The following is a 19,264-nucleotide window of genomic DNA, read 5'->3' as shown; positions in this document are numbered from 1 at the left end:
ATAGTAAACTGGCCTCTGTATACCGCCATCATCCCATATCAAGACCAAACTGAAATCATGAATGGTCACAGCTATATATGCAAACAGAACTTCGTCAACCTCTGGCCGAGACATGATAGGTGGTCGAGAAAGATACTCTTTAAGTTGTTGAAAAGCTAAAGCACACTCGCCAGTCCATTTGAATCCCTTCCACTTATTCAACAACTAGAAGAAAGGTCTACATCTATCAGCGAATCGAGAAATAAACCTGTTGAGAGCAGCAATCATTCTCGTTAGCTTCTGAACTTCCTTCGGGTTCCGAGGAGGTTGTAAGCTGTTGATTGCCTTAACTTTTGCCAGATTTACTTCTATTCCTCTATGAGTCACCATGTAGCCTAGGAATCTACCAGAGCCTACACCAAAAGAGCACTTAGAGGCGTTCAGGCGTAATTTGTACTTCCTAAGCGTTTGAAATGTGTCATCCAAATCTTTCACGTGAATAGGCACCACATTGCTTTTCACCACCATATCATCCACATATACCTCAATAGTCTTTCCGAGCTACTACTCGAACATCCTGGTCATCATCCTTTGATAGGTAGCTCCTGCATTTTTCAAACCAAATGGCATCACTTTATAGTGATAGTTTCCCGTAGGAGTAATGAAGGATGTCTTCTCCTAGTCATCCAGTACCAAAGGTATTTGATGATAACCTTGGAAGGCATCCAAAAAACTCTTCCGAGGATGCCCAACTATAGCATCCACTAACTGGTCAATGCGAGGCATTGGAAAGGAATCCTTAGGACAAGCCTTGTTCAAATCTGTGAAGTCCACGCATACTCTCCATTTCCCGTTCTTCTTCTTCACCACCATAGTGTGAGCCAACCATTCCGGATAAAAAACTTCTTTTATTGCCCCAGCCCTTTTAAGCTTGAGCACCTCTTCCTTGACAGCCTCAGCATGTTCTCTAGAAGAACGCCGAGGTGATTGCCTTCTCGGGACAAAAGTAGGATTGATGTTCAAATGATGGCAAATGAAACTCGGATCAACCCTAGGGGCCTCATAGGGATCCCAGGCAAATACATCTACATTTTTTTTCAAAAACATAACCAATTCCATCTTCTCCTGATGTGGCAGCCGAGTACCAACCTGAAAGAACTTTTCAAGGTCATTACCTACAAGAAACTTCTTTAATTCTTCACATGTTGCCTCTTCTACTGTCACCGCATTGGGCGCATCCAGAGATGTTAATTGCTATAAGCCCTCTGTAGCCGAGACCGAGGACTCCGGTTCGGTCTGATGCAATATTGCAGCCGATATGTATTGTCTTGCTACTGATTGGCTCCCAAGGATTTCTTCAATCTGTTTTCCCGAAGGGAATTTTACTTTAACATGTAGAGTCAAGGAAATAGCACCCAGAGCATGCAGCCAAGGTCTTGCAACGATGGTCGTGTATGGGGAATAAGCATCAATCACAATGAAATCCACGCCAACTGTTTCCGGACGTGACTGTACAAGCAAGCGAATTTTTCCCTTCGATATGACGGCCTTCCCTTTGAAACTTATTAGTGGTGAATCATAAGCCGTGAGATCTTCGAGCTTTAAATTAAGCCCCTTAAACAAATCAGGGTACATAATATCCTCACTACTACCCTGATCAACCATCACTCTCTTCACATCATAACTCCCTATCCTCAGAGTAACCACAAGGGCATCGTCATGTGGCTGAATGGTCCCAACCTTATCCTCATCTGAAAAGCCCAAAACAGGTGGAGTAGCCCCTTTAATTCTTTTCGGCCTAGAGCCCGACTCCTCGGCGAGAATATGTGACACGGACATTACCCTAGTAGGACAGGAACCGGTCCTGCCTGGGGCAGCGAGGATGACATTAATCATTCCCAAGGGAGGCCGAGATAAATTGTTCCTTGGATTATTAGAACCTGAATGACTTCCTTGCCCATTGGGCTAATACAAGAATTGCTTCAACTTTCCTTCACTAACCAACTACTCCAAGTGATTCCATAGCGTCCGACAATTCTCAGTGGTATGACCCACGTCCTGATGGTATTGACAAACGAGATTCTGATTCCACTTAGTAGGATCTCCAGCCATCTTGTTGGGCCATTGGAAATACGGTTCCTTCCGGATTTTCTCCAACAACTGATATACCGGTTCTCGGAACACGGTATTGGCTACCTGAGGAGTGGCTGAACCAGATTGCCCAACGAAATCTCTTCTCGGCCTATTGTTATTATATCTATCCGACCTGAAATCCCCCCTCTCCTGAGAGATAACCTTCACCTTCGCCTTCCCCTTAGCTTGCTGTTAATCTTCTTCTACTCTTTTGTACTCGTCAATACGATCCATGAGTCTACGTACACTTCGCACAGGCTTTTTGGTCAGGGATTTCCTTAGGTCATGATCAGTTGGAAGTCCCACTTTAAAAGTGTTAATTGCCACTTCATCAAAATCTCCGTCGATTTCATTAAACATCTCCCAATATCTATCTGAATAAGTTTTCAAGGTCTTTCCCTCCCTCATGGCCATGGACAATAATGAATCCAAGGGCCAAGGAACTTTGTTGCAGGTGATGAACCTAGAGCCAAATGCCCTAGTGAGCTCCATGAACGAGTCAATGGATCCCGCCTTCAGGCCATTAAACCATCTCATCGCCACGGGTCCCAAGCTAAAAGGGAAGACTTTGCACATCAAAGTCTCTTTCTTGGAGTGCACCGCCATCCTTTAATTGAAATGGCTCACGTGCTCCACTGGGTCTGTTCTACCATTATAGATGGTGAACGTGGGCTGAGTGAACCATCATGGAAGCTTTCCTTTTTCGATTCTTCGCGAGAAAGGTGACTTGGAGATCTGGTGCAGCGCCCTGCTCACAACATCGTTTCCCAAGCCCCTGGAGGAAGACTTCTTATCCCTACGTCCAGGAAGATCGTCTTTCTCGTAAGAGAAAGCGTCACTCGGAGGAGTTCTGGACCTTGGCCTATAACTGCTGCTTTAGGAGCCCTCAGAGGAAGGATCAAAAAGAGATGGTGTTCATCTCCGTCTAGCACGACGAAACTTCTTCTTAAGGTGATCGATCTCTCTTTGCATGGCCTTTGCGTCGTCCTCATGAGGGATTCTACTTCCATCCCGCGAATGACTCACACCGGTGTGCACCATATGTACACTGCCCTCTCGATCCCTTTCACGCTCAAGACGTTAAAATGATCCTCACGCTGGGACCCATGAGACTCTGCCTAATGCGGATTTGAACTTGCCATAGTATTCCAATTCCTTCAACACAAGATTTTCCACAGACATCGCCAATTGTAAGAGCACAATTTGTACCCAGACCCTAACACTTAATGGGCTCAGGCCCAAATGGCCTTATACAATCAAATTTGTAGAGTGTGGGCTTGAAACCTAGGTCTTATGGATATTAGACTATAGATGGAAGGCTAGATTACCGCTTCACACACAATCAAAGGATGAAAATAGTGAGAAATCCTCCTCGGACGTAAGCCGAGGAAGTCTTATATTGCTACTCTTTCTTTGAATAATAGACTAAAATTGAAGGTGAAGTATACAGTACTCTCTTTCTCTCTTTTCTTTTTTGTTCTCCCGTCCTCCCCTTTCCGATGCCCTTTCTTTCCCTTTTATATCATTCTTCTTCTTCTCTTCATCCTCCACGTGTATCACAAATTACCCTTACCCTATTAAATACTTGTCACATCCTTCACCTTCTTGGTATCTTCAAACAATAGCTGGAAGACTGAACATTACTGTTCAAAGGTCATTTCCCCATTAATGTGGCTAGGGAGGTAGGTTCAGGGTCCTTAATGCGGTGGTAGCAGCCTTTTCCCTAAATATTTCTCATACGTTCTTCCTCTCAACAACTATGTGAAACACATCTTTATCCACCAGGCCTTCCAGAATTCTCTATCCATACATCACGACACGTCACACGGCCTTTACCTGACCTGACTGAGGAGATGCCTCTCCTCGGACAACCTCACCAATCTTTCTAGCACAAGTTGACTTGTAGGTCTCGAAGGTTGTGCTCAAACAGGCTTGCACCACCAAATCAGGCCCAAGGCCCAAATACATATTTTGACCATTTTACCACCACCACAATAATAATAATAATAATAATAATAATAATAATAATAATAATAATAATAATAATAATAATAATAATAACAACAATAATTATTATTGTTATTATTATTATTATCTCTTTTTTCTATATATTAAGATAATTTAGAAAGTCAGTTATAATTTCAAAAAATGTCAAAAATGCTCCTAATTTAATTCGATAATCTTTATTCTTAAAAAATAGGTTAAATTTGTAATTTAAAAAAAATCAAAACAAAAAACTACCAAAGAAACTTTTTCCCTAAACACTCTCTATTTGAATATATTTCACACGTTTGATACTTTTTTTTTTCCTAAAAATTAGCACACACTAAATCTGGTAACATACTCATTTTCAAAATCCTAATTTTTATTTTTTGGGAGGGACAAAGTTCTAAAGTTTAGATTCTTAAAAATTCCTTCACGTGTAACCTCACTAATAATAAACAAATTCAAATCGAAAAATTATGACATTAAACTCACAAAAAAAGAGCTTCATCGTACATGCGAAACACATGTAATGAGGCTAGTAATTATTATTATTGTAAGTGCACAATTGCACCTGGACCCAAAAACATACGTGGGCTCAGGCCCAATGAGTCTTAAACAATTAAATTTGTAGAGTGTGGGTTCGCAATCTAGTTCTATGGTGCTCGAAACTTGATGAACGGGCCAGAATATTACAGTATTTATAAACAATGGACAAATAGGGTAAAATGAACCTCCTCAGACGTAGGCCGAGGACCCTTTGTATATTATTTCTCCTTTTCCTTTTAAAGGTTACAGCTCCTAGTCCTTCTCAAGTTCTTTTCAAAAAGGCCTCCTCCCCTCTCTTCTACCCCCTTCTCCCCTTAAATACTTCCTTTCCTCATCATTTTATCCACGTGTCACCCAAAATCCCTTTCCACCACCTTCTTGAAATCTTTAAATACTAACTAGAAGGCTGAATACTATTGTTCAGGAGTCACTTCCCCATTAATGCGGCCAGGGAGGTAGGTGCAGGGTCTTTAATGTGGAGGCAGCAGCCTTTTTCTGAGATATTTCTCTTACACCGCCATGTCTAGAGGGTATTTGGATCCCCTCTTTAACCTACAGTTTTTCCAGAACTCTGCATTGATCTTTCTAGTGAATCTCCAAGTAATCACGGGTCTGTCCGAGGAGAGATTCTTCCTCGGATGAATCCTCGGGCCCTCGGCTTGTGAGCCAACTCACAGTCCTAAAAGCCTTTAGTCAAGAACGAACTAGCGCCCATTGATAAAGCCCAAGGCCCAAATACCCACTTAGGTTCTTTCACTCCCCACAATTATTATTATTATTATTATTAATCAAAGCCTCTGAAACTCTCACAATTTTCCACATCAGTGCGATATTTAAATAAAATTATTTTTGTTTACTCCAAATTTAACAGGGAGTGAATCTCTATCTCTCTAATAAGTAGGGGAGCTATTTTTGGAAGAAAAAAAGCACTTGTATTATTCATAAATTTGAATCTGGCCCATGAAAATTAAATTTGGTTCCCAAAATGCCCTTTAAAATTATGAAAGAGCCCAAGGAACCACACAAATAAGCCCAAACAACATAAAATCAGCCCAAAGCCTTGATTTTTTTTTTATAAATAAATATATAAAAACTATATTTGTATGTCAGTATCACACTTTCACTACTCTCACCATAATTCCCAACAAAATTTCAGGGAAAAAAAAACAAAAAAAAAAAACTCAAATACCTGTGAGAGGGTTTCAATTGAATAGAGACAAAAAATCTATAAAAGGCCACACTCTCAAATACCTGTGAGAGTGTTTGAGTAAATTGTCACCACGTGCCACTAGATCTGCTAGAGGAAGTCAATGTGGAACTTAAATTTGAGGTGAAAGATCCTTTAAAAGTAAGTTTGGTTTTTATTTTTATATTTGTTATGTTTTGGGGTTTTTCAATTTTTGATTGGGGTCGAATTATAATTTTGAGTTCTCTTAGTGTGCGTGGTGATGGTCTTGTTTGAATGTTTAAAGTTTGTGCCTGTTTTTGGGGGGTTGCAGCGAAAGAAGGGAAAAAAAAACTGTGTAAATTTTTCTTTGGTAGTTTATTTTATAGAAAACTATTGGCAGTGGTAGAGTGAGTCAGTGGCAACGTTGTTTTTTATTGAGCCGTTAACATGGTTGCGATGTTTTGTCTTTTATTTTGTAATTTTTTATTATTTTATTTTTATAAATAGTTTGACATCTTTATAATTGTAAGTGCACAATTGTACCCGAACCCAAAAACAAGTGTTGGGCTCAGGCCCAATGAGCCTTATACAATAAAATTTGTAGAGTATGGATTTGAAATCTAGGTTCGGGATGTTGGAAGTTTAATTAACAGGCTAGAGTGCCACTATCTGTGCAAATGGTAAACGAATATGACTAAGAGACCTTCTCGGACGTAAGCCGAGGACGATTTGTATATATATTCTCCTTCTATGCCAAAGTTTACAATTCTTAGTTCTTGTTTTCTCTCAGCAGAAAGTGTCGGTCCCTTCTCTTCTCTTTCCTCTCTCGTTTCCTTATATACTTCTTCTTCACTGGTTCATCCACGTGTCATACAAATCTTCCCCTTGGATACTTGTCCCATCCACCACCTTCTTGAAGTCTTCAAATAATAGTAGGGAGGCTGAATCCTACTGTTCAGAGGTCATTTTCCCATTAATGCGGCCAGGGAGGTAAATGCAGGACCTTTAATGTGGTGGTAGCAGCTTTTTCCTTAGATATTTCTCACGTGTCTCTGCTTCTAAAGGGTGCTTGGATCACCCTCTTACCCACCAGTTCTTCCAGAGTTCTGCCTCTAACCCACTTAGCAAGTCCCAGGATCATTGCTGGACCTGTTCGAGGAGACACTCCTCCTCGGACAACTCCTCGGATTACTATAGTGCGGATTGACCTATGGGCCTAGAGGCTCTAATCAAAACAGACTGGTACTAACTAATCAGGCCCAAAGCCCAAACATTTATTCAATAGCTTTTACCCCACACAATAATTATATTAAAGAAACAACAAAGTATTATTAGGTAAATAATAAATATTAGCAAAAATCTTACTAACAAATTAGTATTTTGATTTTTTTTAAAAAATAATTTTAGTTATGATTTTTTAGCCGCCCTCCCTTGATAGTCTGGCTCCGTCCCTGCTAACAAATCCAATTTAAATTCAAACTCATCATTATTATTATTTTTAAACAATTTTTTTATTTCAATAAAAAAACAAGGAGTAAAGCTCTATCTCTCTAACAAGTCCAACTTAAACTCAAACTCAAACTCAAACATTAATAATTTATCTCCAAATTTGCGAGGTTAATCATGAACACTATAAAAGCAAAGCAAACCCCCAACAAGTCTTACTTATCTCTCTAACAAGTTCAACTTAAACTCAAACTCATCATTATCATTTTATTTTATTTTTTTTAAAATTGTTTAATCCAAACTTAACAAGGAGTGAAACTCTATCTCTCTAACAAGTCCAACTTACGCTCTGTTTGTTTTGTTGGAAAACTTTCTGTAAAGATAGTTTTCTACATTTTCCAGTGTTTGGTAGCACAAAAAAAACTGGTCAACGGAAAACTATCTTTAGTCAATAGAAAATTCTAATAAAAAAAATGCTTGTTTTTATAGGTTGTTTTCCAAAAAAAAAATTTGGAAAATAATCTCTCTCTCACAGTAAGCTCTCTTACTCTTTCTCTCTTTCCTTTTCTTTTTCTTTCCTCACACCCTCACTGTCACTAACTCTGGTCTCTCCTCTTCCATAGATCTCTCTCCCTCACTCTCTCTCTATATTTCTCTTCCCCTTTATAACACAGTTCTCTGAGTAGATTTTTTTCCCTTATTGCTCAATAATTATTTCATTCCTCTCTACCAACTTGCAAAAGAGAACATATTTGCAGCGGTAATTATTTCATTCCTCTCTACCAAAATCTCAATTCTTTACTTTGAATTTCAAACTTGATTTTATTTCTTTTCTAAGAAATTTTTTGGTTTGATGGATTCCAAGTTGAAGTTTTTTTTGCACATAAAAGTGCTAAAAAAATAAAAATATAAAAAATAAAAAAGAAGAAAGAATAAATGAATGAAGTAAAAGACGAAAATTTTAAACACAGTGCCTATGTAGTGATGATATATTATGTAGGATAATCTTTTTTGTTGATAGATACATTATGCAGATACTATGTAATGATGATATATTATATAAATACATTATATGAATACATAATTTTGAGTAACATTAAAGACTTGTGGTTGACCATAGCAAACAATTAGTGTACCAGCAAAAAGAATAGACAATTAAAAGTTATTGTTATTTGTACTTATTAAAGATGTATTCCCCTGTCAATTTTATGTATATAGACAAATTATTGATATATATATATATATATATATATATGTGTGTGTGTGTGTGTGTGGACGTTTCTGTCCATATATATGAACAAGATGAGTGTTAGAGATCATGAAAATTTGACAACTAATTTTGATTGTATCTATTGTCAAAATTTTAGTATGAAAACCAAATTCATTCTTGGTTTTTTTTTTTTTTATATTGATTACATTAGTTGGTTTACATAATACGCATGCTTTAAATTACACAAGAAATATAAAAAATAAAAATTTGCATACCAAACACCAGAAAACATTCTTATACTCATTTCAAGGTCGTTACCAAACACTGAAAAATGATATAGTTTTCTAGAAAATGCTCTTTGAAAAATGAACAATTTTCTAGAAAACGTTGATGCTGAAACAAACAGAGCGTTAAACTCAAACTCAAACATTAATAATTTATCTCCAAATTCACAAGGTTAATCATAAACACTATAAAAGCAAAGCAAACCCCAATTTTTTTTTTTAAAACCAAGTAGAGTTATGAGCTCTTCTTATATTATTTTATTCTCCTTTTTTTTAATTATTTTATGGTTTTTCATGTATTTTTTAAAAAGTAATTTTCGTACATGAGCCACCAAACTCTCTTTAGCCATTTTTTATAAGATAAAAAAGCTTGAAATTATTGAAATTATTCTTTTGAATGTAACCCATCTTTCTTTTTTATATTTCTCTATTATTTAGTTTTATTTATATATATATATATTATTTAGTTTCAATAATTTCTATACAGTGAATCATCTTATTCTTTAATATTTTTTGGTCTTTCAGAAGTTTTTATATCTAAATTTTTGAGTTATTTTTTTTTGCAGTGACAAATTTTTTATAAGTCATTGCACATTCAAGCAGTGGCTTCTTCATCAAATTGTAACACAAATTAAAGTCATACGAGAGCAAATCATGCAATGATGTAGTTTCTTAAATTTTTTATAAAATTATTTTAGTCTACGTCACAAATAAATAGGTTCTTGTGCATAGTACGGATTAGCAACTAGTTATTATTATTGATGGGAATCAATTAAGATCAAGTTGTCCATGATAGTCGTCCATGACCTGAATGCGTCCAAAGGATTTCAGCAGGAGAAAAGCCCAAGAATGACAGTATGCATAAACAATATTCCATGTTTTGGTTGGAGCGAAATCCACCATGGACGACAAGATGGATAGACGACCAAATTAAACTTAGTAAAACCTACAAGAAATCCTCCAAAAATTCCACATAATCACACCACAATGTACTACTCCAAAAATATGGAGGGAACCCCTCAGATTCCGCTCCACGTTTCCCACTCTCTTCATTAACAGCCCACCAGGGCCGGCCCAACAAAATTTGGGGCCTAAGGCGGAAATTTTATATGAGGCCTTTTTATATGTAAACATTAATTAAATAAATATATATAATACAAATTAAATTAAGACTAATTTGATGTAAATACAGAAATTGATGAATAATAATAATTAAACTAAGGTTAATTTCATACAGAGAATTGAATATCATAGTTGAACCATAAATTTAAACAAAAAGAACTAGAAAAAATATTATATTTTTAAAAAAGAAACTTACTATAACTTGGATATATAACTATGCATAGTTAAGTACAGTTGTAACCTAAATTTTAATTTATATATTCTTTTTAAGAGAAAGAGATAGATAAATATTATTTGGTGCGTGGCTTTGTAGGATATTAGTTTACAAAAATTAAGATCTCAAACTATTAGAGGAGATTAGTCATCATTGATGTTCTATCACATTTGCAGCATTTTTTTTGAAACATTTTAGGGTTTCAATTGGTTTTAATTTCTATTGGTCTCCTATTTTGGAAGCCTTGTTAGAAATAAACAATTGGTTTTAAAAATGTTCACAATATAATGTGATAATGACTGTAATTGATAAAATTCAACAACTTAATTTATTTGTGTTTGAATTAATTTTTTATGTGATTGGTGACATGTTAGTTAAATTTAAACTTAAACCTATAGTAAAATTTGTAGTATCTTTAACATCACTTAAAAAAAAGTACTAATTATTTTTAAAATATTATATTTTTATAAAATTTTGGGCATTTACAAATGAAAATGGGGCCTTTTTTTAGTAGGGAATTTTTTTTGGGTTGTGGGGCCTTAGGCCTAGGCCTAAGTTGCCTAGGCCTTGAGCCGGCACTGCAGCCCACATCACCCACGATAGTGGTGGATCCAAACAAGTAGACTCACTTCTAACTCTCTATAAAATGGGCAAGTCCCATCCACCCGAGGTAAGTTTTTTGGCAATTAAGAATTTCTCATTCATGTGTTTTAGAAAAAAAATTGACTTAACTGTCGAATGGTCCTTGGTCAAGTAACACCAGTCACCCTTGACATTACTTTTTTTTCTTTCCAGGTCTTAAAGCCATTATCATAGTCTAAAGCATTCTAGCTTCTTTGCATTCATTAATTATTATTATTATTATTAACGTAAAGGAGCGCCTTATGACATGCTTACTGAGCGTGAAGCCATGCAACAACGTAGTGGCTCACATGGTATTGGCAAGTCATCAATATGGGAGCACTTTTAGAGGTTAAAAGTTAAAAGAGTTTCCCTAGGTAGGTTGCCAACGGAAATTTGTGCGATATGAATATAATTTTGTTAGCAATAAGTTAGGTCATTAAAACAGTCAACGGTTTGTCTATCATCTCCTGAATTACATAATTTTTTTTTTATAGAAGATAAAATTATACTCTAACCTAATCTAAGTGTATATGTGTGAGAAGCTCCTTCCTGGAGACTTGAACCCCGGCCCTTATTCCACACCCCACAAACACTTATACTTGTGGAGTGACCATCGCACCAAAAGTATGCAGTGGTCTTGAATTACATAGTTAATAATAATAATAATAATAAAATGATATATTTATTGCTGAGATCCATCCGGGTATTATATGGTTTCTCCCAATATGATCAAATGGTTAATTTTGCTTATTCTTTGTGTGGAGTAAGGCTTTAAACTATTCCGTAAGTTTAAATACATATTAAGGGTTTTTAGTTTTTATTGCTTAAGATTCTTTGTGTGGATCTTGAAATTCTTTTTTGCCACTGCTTGGTCAATTTGGTTTAATAGGAATCAGGTGGTTCATGATTCTATTGGTAGTCCATCTTCTCAAATAAGTAACTATGCTATGCGCCTCCAGAAAGCTTTTAAGAATGCTATTGCCTTTAACTATGCTCAACAACAGCCCCCAGATGTCGGGTGGGTGCCTCCTCCGCCGGAAATCTATAAAATTAATGTAGATGGTGCAACTGCGGGTGAGGGAGGTTGGTCTACTGTGGGTCTGGTTATCAGGATAGCAGAGGCATGGTTATAGCTGCAGAATGTGGGGTTTTGAGTGGGCTTATAATGCAGAAGTTACGGAGACCTTGGCAGTGGAGAAAGGAATTCTTTGGCCAGGGCAGATTGTTGTTGAGTCAGACTCAATCCGGGTGGTTGAAGCAATTAATGAAAACAGTTGCAATGGAGATATTGGTGCGATCACTCAAGGCACACTAGAGCTGCTTAGGCAGTTTAGGAGCTGGAAGGTTAGACACCTGAAAAGGAACTACAACAGAGCAGCGCACGAGCTTTGCACAATTAGCCAAGGTTTCTGGAACATCTCAGCAATGGAAAGGGATGGAGCCACCAATGCTACAGCAGGTTCTGCTATTAGATTGAGCTAAATGTTAAATTCTGTAATTGATAGCTTGTTCCTTTCTTTCCTCTGCTCTCTGTTGTAAGTCATTTTTAGTATTAATGATACAGCTAGTTTCAGTCTCAAAAAAATAAAAGATTCATTTTAATGTATACCAAAGTTCTTTCTTTTTTTTTTTCTTTTTTTGGGAGAACATACCCCCTCCAAGCCCTTAAGAATAAGTCTACTACTGTAATAATTTTCACAACTTTGGCTACAACTTGTAGCAATGTGGAAAAAAAAAATAGTAAATCCATGTGGATCCATAATTTCACCACTCACAAGTTGTCACGTGACCAAGTTGTGGCAATGTTGTAGTACCAGGCTTACTTGGCCCTTCATGGCCCTCCTAGCCCTTGAGAATAAGTTTACTCACACAACAATTTTCACAACTTTAGCCACAATTTGCCTTGCCTATGTGTTGAAGTGTAAGCATTAGAAAAAAAATAAAAAAAAATAACGGTCCCGCCCGTTGGAATATTGGATGCAGCTGCAATGCAAAATACTTGTTTGCTTATCATGGCTATGATCACGAGAAGCTATCATGAGCATTGTCTTCCCGAAGGTAATAAGAACACGGAAAGTCCACAAAATCAAATTATTCAACATCACACAACCCATGCGTGCAGCCAACTTATAGTGGAAAACAATTTTGCTAAAATCAGAAGGCTTTACTTTCCGCCACCGTTAATCCCACCAAGAAGTAGTCAGTGGTGGGTAGCTTGTTAATTTGACTTTATGGATCAGGAATGCTAAATAAATCGTTTTTTTGAGATAAATGTCAATGATCAAATGGTGGGCTAGCTTCTCAATTTGACTTTAAGGGGTCAGGAATGCTATATGCATTACTTGTTTTGATAAAAAATGTTAATGGTCATCATTCTCTCTCAAGAGTTATCTTAGAATTATATCTTTGTTTAGGATAGAAATTTTATTTTGTAGGATTAGTGTCTTTGTAAGACTGCTGTATCTAAATAAAATTATCATCAGTCATTAGCACTTTCTTTGAAGGCCAGGTCACGAGGCCAAGAACTTGGTCATGCCCATTCAATGTTTGAAGTAACAGTTTACTTAATACCATAACCACAACACTGTTCAACATTTTCCAAATCCTGTCCCAATTGCATTATTCACGGGCAACAAAATATGAGAAAATACAAGTGCCATGTACCAACGCCTGTGTACAATATTTTTTGCCCTTAAATCATGCAAAAGATTGCTAACCTAGCACCACCTAATTGAGAGTACTGGAGTACCAAGGAGAACCAAAGAATATAAATCGGTAACACCTAATTGGCTGGATGTGATTAAAATGCAATCTCTCTTCTTGCATTAATTTATACCCAGAGACACTAAATACTCATTTCAGTTTTACATATTTTTCTGTTCATTTTTTTTCACCCTAATCAACCATAAATAATCCAGCAATGGCTTTTTCACCACTGACAATTTCAAATCAAAACAATCAGATTCACATTACTCTTCTTCAACTGTAACTCACAGAATTTATAGATTAAGTTCCAACAAAAGCATGCAGCTAAAAGCAAAAATTACATAACCAAGAATTATTTGAAATCACAAAAAAGACTAACAAAGAAAAGAAAATCCAAGAAACTAATTTGTAGTCTTCAAAAATAGTTGGTAGCAACATCAAAGATTCATCAGTGCAGAGGATAGTTAAACTTAAAAAGGGAGTCAATCACAAACTTGAACAGTATTTATCAGCCTAATAATGATCCCCATCAATGACAAGGTTGAATGAATATATGAAGTACTCAACCAAATATAAGTCAATTTGCATCCAAGAAACACCTATTTATCACGCCTAATAAAAAAAATAACTTACACCACCATTTCTAAATCAGAAATAGAAAACCTCAATCACTGTCAAATGGAATAGTTTAAAACAGAACAATCTAACACAATAAACGTTACATATTGTCCTCGAATCGAACATTACAACCAAACATAATAATAAAACTGAGTGTTTATTCCCATAGGGATCCAGAAACTACTAAAACATAGCGACATTTCAAAAACAGAAAACAAAAACGAGGCAGGGGGACGACCCCATGCAATCTTACCTGTCTGCTGATGTGTGTTGATGTCTCGCTCAAGTAAACCAACATGATCAACAAAACTAAGATTAAATGTTTATAGCTTGTCCTCAAACTCAGACAACGGTGTCATCTGCTCCTTCAAACCCTTCCTCTTGCGGATGTCTAATACAAGCTGCGAAGCCTGTGAACCAGATTCCAATGGATCAGAAGACATCATGTCCCAGTGATCAAAGACACATTGTGGGAAAGCCTGCCCTGAGGTTGCAGCTCTCAAAGTACTTGAGAATCCAAAAGACTCAATGACGGGTAAATATGCCTTGATGTTGTAGAGTGGAGTACCAGGCCTCTGCATTTCCTCAAACACATGTCCACGTTTCTGATTAAGAACACTGTAGATACCACCAAGTGCCTGCTCAGGAGCTTGAATTTCCACCATGTACACAGGCTCAAGAAGCCTGGGCTTGGCAGTCAGCTGGGAAGCATAAATAACCCTCCTGGCAGTAGGAATTACCTGACCACCACCTCTGTGGATGGCATCAGCATGAAGCACAACATCACAGACTTCAAAACAGATACCTCTCATGTTTTCTTCAGCCAATGCACCTTCCTTAGAAGCCCACTGAAACCCAGCAACAACAGAATCCTTAATTTCATTGAGGTACTGGACTCCCTTACACATATCAACCACCATATTAGGTCCAGTGGTCTCAGGGCCAAAACACCAGATTTTCTTTGCAAGATCCTTATCCCAGCCAAATTCCTCAGCCAAGATTTTGGAACGAACTTTAGGATCATCCCTTGGACCAATACGGCCGTCATCAATGGCCTCTGCAAGCCCCTCTTCCAAGGGACGTGCTTCCATGTACAGACGGTTATGCTTGTTGGGTGACTTGCTCATCACAATACGGGAAGACTTCTCAAGGACTGTCTCACGGAAGGACACAACAGGGTCAGACTTAATAATTTCTGCTCCACCCATGAAATCATCCTGCAAATCCTTCAAACAGATTTCAAGGTGGAGTTCTCCTGCACCAGCAATGATATGCTCTCCAGACTCTTCAATAGAACATACAACCATAGGATCTGACTTGGCCAAACGTTTCAGACCTTCAACAAGCTTGGGAAGGTCAGATGCAACCTTGCATTGAACAGCCACGCGGACAACAGGTGACACAGAAAACTTCATGGCTCGGATTGGGTGTGCATCAGTTTCCTTCTCATTTGTCAAAGTAGCATTCTTGGTGATATATTGATCCAATCCAACTAAGGCAACTGTGTTACCACAAGGCACATCCTCAACAGTTTCCTGCTTCTTCCCCATCCAGATAACAGTCCTCTGCACACTTTTAACATAAAGGTCCTTCTTTTCACCAGGGACGTAGTTTGGACCCATAATTCTAACCTTTAAACCTGTAGAGACCCTGCCAGCAAAGACACGGCCAAAAGCAAAGAACCTACCCTTATCAGAGGCAGGAATCATTTTTGATACATAGAGCATGAGAGGCCCATCAGGATCACAGTTCCGGATAGCATTAGCATAAGTATCATCTAGGGGACCCTCATACAAGTTTTCAACACGATACTTTTGGGCTGTGGAAGGGGATGGAAGGTGAAAGATCATCATTTCCAAGAGAGCACTACTTGCTGGGAGCCAGGTCTGCATGACACGCTTCATCAATGGCTTCCCCATTAAGTCCTTCTCTTCAGATTTCATGGTGACACCAAGCTTTGTCAGCATGGGCCACAGTTTGTCCTTCTGGTCATTCATGCAAGTGTTGATAATCTGCTTGATGGGTTCATAACAGAACTGAACAAAACCACGCTTGCAGGTAGCAGAGCCAGTGTTCTTAGTTGTCCACTTCTTGGTAGCAGGATCAAAGAAGTTCTCGCCCCAGAGGCGCTCCATCATCTTGGACTCATCAACTCCAAACTTGGAAGCATACATCTTGGCAAAATTGGTTAGAGTAAAAGCCCAGCCGTGCAAACCAGCAGAGAAAGCAACAGTTCCTTTCTCGGGGTAGACCTGGACATCACCAAGGAGGGGATCTTCATAGGTAGCCATAATGACATTAGCATTCTCAATAACCCTTGAGAATGTTTGGTAAGCCTCCTCTCCATCAACCTGGAGCTCAAGGAAACACCTGTCCATCTTGTTAACGGTCAAGACAGGCCTAATTCTTTCACCCAAGGCTTGTCGGAGCACAGTTTCTGTTTGGACACAAACACCTTCAACACAATCAACGACCACGAGTGCACCATCAGTAATACGAAGAGCAGCTGTGACCTCGGATGAGAAGTCAACGTGTCCGGGGGAATCAATGAGATTGATCAGGTACTCATTTCCATTACGCTCTCCCTTGTAGCTCTTTAGAGACTCAGTACTCATCTCATAATAGAGGGAGATACCTGTGGATTTGATGGTAATTCCACGTTCTGCCTCATCTGCACGGGTATCTGTCATACGGACATCACCAGCAACTTCTTGAGCAATGATACCAGCAGCAGCCACAAGAGAATCGGTAAGTGTTGACTTCCCTGCAACATTGGAAAAGAATAACTCAGGACTTATATCAACCCAAAGAAAGTGACTCCTAGATACATATAGCAATTTATGCCAACCATGAACCATCATCGAAGACATAATAAGAGCGGATGCACAAACATCTAAGAGAATTCAGGACCAGGAACTGGTATGAGATGCATAAAAAGACCAGGGGGAAAAACTTTAAGGATACTGTAATTAGATTCATATGCCATTCATATATGCACAATATGAAAATGCCATTAACATATGCACAATATGCAATACATCATATCATGATCAACTTTTACTGCTCTTAATGACAGAAAAAAAGAAAAACAATTCACTCCCTTGACAGAGTCCCATGAACCAACATGGGCAAAATATGTGTGAAACCTCATATCATGATCAACATGCAGCATGCCCTGAATGGGGCACTATGCATCCGGGTTATAAAGTAAGAAGCAAAATATGCATGAAACCTCATACCATGATCAACATGGGCAATGACAGACATGTTACGGATGTTATGTTTGTAGTCCATAATTCTGCGGAGCTCATCGGCTGTGAACTTCACCTGCAAGTATCAAGAATATTTCTCAATTCAGACCATACAAAGCAAACGAAAGGAAAATTTAGTAGCCTGACGAGCAAAAGGGCACTAACCATCTTGACTAGTCTCTAAATGACACAATCAAAAATTTCTTGAAGAATCAAAGAACACCTGCCCACCAAAACAGTCAAATATTCAATTAAAAATCTGCATAGAATGCTCTAAACCTGTACTCTTCCTGTTCATCAGCAGCCATATAAAACTAAAGAGAAACAAACACTTTACTACAATAAAAGCATCAGAGAGAAATTATTTATGCAAGTCTCCATGATCTCAAAACAATGTTTTGCCAACTTAACTCTCACTTTCCATGATAAAAACAAAAAAGAAGTTTTGCAAAGTTGTTTTCTTTTACAAAAGCTGTAGTATTTTTTTTTATAAGTAAATGAGCTGTAATCTTTTTTAATAATTTCCAATTAAGATTCACAATAATCTAATATTAGATTTGCTTGATTCTCGCTCTCCATGCTATAAATAAATTTTTTTTTATAAACTGTAGCCTTTTTAAAAATAATTTCCAATTAAGATCCACAATAATCTGATATTAGATTCACATCATAATTATACGTAACCCCAAAATTCATTAAATGGAAACAATCCCAAAAAAATAGATCATGTAATAATTAAATCAGTAACCATAGTTCCTAGTATAAATAATAAAAAAAAGACATACCATAAATGAACAAGTTATAATAATAAAAGAACACATATTAACAAAAATAATCGAAACCATTAAACTCATCTATTATGATTAAACTCGATAACCATAAACGAACACTTAATGATAATAATAAAGGAACAAATATTCACACACAAAAAAAAAAAAAAAATCGAATCCACAGCTATAGATGATAAACTTGATACTACCCAGATGCAAAAAAGGCTAAAAAACAACATATTCAACATCAAAAAACGAAGAAAACCCATCTATAAACATGTCAGCTAACAAATACAAGCTAGTTCCAGCTGACCCATATGAGCAAAACAGTCAAATCAAGCATAAAAAACACTGATCTTTACATAGAAACTACAACATATCAAACACCCAGTTCCAGATCTTTGAGAAAGTCAATCAGATAAGCAGAAATAAAAAAAAGCTATATTTAGATACCAAGACCCAAAAAAGGAAAGTCTGAGATCTATTTACTTATCAGAGTCAGAAATCTAGTACAAGAAATGAAACACTGACCTGAAAAAAAAAAAAAAAATAGGGGTTTGGAGCAAAAGTGAAAGGAAGAGATACTGCTGTTAAGCAACGCAGAGAGAGAAAGAGAGAGCGCAGCCTCAGCTCAGTAGTCTGCAAATGTGAGGCTGATAAACTGATGTGTTTGGAAGAGAATATATTTAGGAGTGCTAGGGTATATGCTCTTCACTTTAGCTAGGGTTTTTCCATTTGGGCTGGGCTCTGCAGCAAGTTTTAGTGGGTTTTTACTACTAGCCCATGTTATCTATTTGTTAAATACTCCCATTATGGCTGCTCTGGAGTTAGATAATGGCATGGTTTATGGAACTGTTTGTGGTTCGAAACTCACCTCTCAATCGTGTTAATCTAAAGAGAAATATTAATGGTTTTATGATTTTTTTGCATCAATTTAACCGCTCAATTTGAGTTCGAAAATGAAGGTAAGGTAATAATAGAATTGTTTTGGAGTATAATAAATGTGTATTCACTCCACGTAATAGTAGATCTTACTAAGTAAAGGAAAAAGTTAACCGATTCTTTTAAGGTCCATTTGGTTTGGGGTGGAAACGAGAGGGAATAGAAGAAATTTTAATTTCTCTCATTTTGTGTTTGGTTTATGGTAGAAAAGTGAAAGGATAAAAAATAAAGTCTGTATAAATTTACTCTCGTACCCTTATTTCAT

The 19,264-nt window shown here is 37.2% G+C and overlaps 2 protein-coding genes across 3 annotated transcripts; both read right to left on the bottom strand.

Annotated features, from left to right (window-relative positions):
• Window positions 1–1,233: 1,233 nt before the first annotated feature.
• On the bottom strand, window positions 1,234–1,644 carry LOC142616095 (uncharacterized). Its single transcript, XM_075788981.1, has one exon. The coding sequence runs from the start codon at window positions 1,642–1,644 to the stop codon at window positions 1,234–1,236; it is 411 nt and encodes a 136-aa protein (XP_075645096.1).
• Window positions 1,645–14,058: 12,414 nt separating this feature from the next.
• On the bottom strand, window positions 14,059–18,729 carry LOC142618031 (elongation factor 2). 2 transcript variants are annotated; one of them, XM_075791008.1, is made up of 4 exons: window positions 18,589–18,729; window positions 17,453–17,510; window positions 17,276–17,363; window positions 14,059–16,800 (listed from the first exon to the last, which is right to left on the bottom strand). In XM_075791008.1, exons 2-4 carry the CDS (start codon window positions 17,453–17,455, stop codon window positions 14,360–14,362), a joined length of 2,532 nt encoding a protein of 843 aa, XP_075647123.1. In that variant the 5' UTR covers window positions 17,456–17,510; window positions 18,589–18,729; the 3' UTR covers window positions 14,059–14,359. The 2 variants fall into 2 exon arrangements, with proteins under 2 accessions (XP_075647123.1, XP_075647124.1); XM_075791009.1 differs by having other exon boundaries at window positions 17,453–17,513; window positions 18,595–18,710.
• Between the last annotated feature and the right edge of the window lie 535 nt (window positions 18,730–19,264).

This window comes from Castanea sativa, chromosome 11, assembly GCF_040712315.1.
Source record: "Castanea sativa cultivar Marrone di Chiusa Pesio chromosome 11, ASM4071231v1".
Taxonomy (NCBI): domain Eukaryota; kingdom Viridiplantae; phylum Streptophyta; class Magnoliopsida; order Fagales; family Fagaceae; genus Castanea; species Castanea sativa.
Note: the sequence above shows the minus strand (reverse complement) of the source record. Positions and strands in the feature narration are given on the sequence as shown.

What these genes read in the sequence shown, in the direction of transcription:
- LOC142616095 (XM_075788981.1), bottom strand. Translation starts at nt 1,644, where the DNA reads ATGGTTGATCAGGGTAGTAGTGAGGATATTATGTACCCTGATTTGTTT.
- LOC142618031 (XM_075791008.1), bottom strand. An exon ending in CATTGCCCATGTTGATCATG is followed by an intron (nt 16,801 to 17,275) that starts GTATGAGGTTTC and finishes CCAATGTTGCAG; the next exon opens with GGAAGTCAACACTTACCGAT.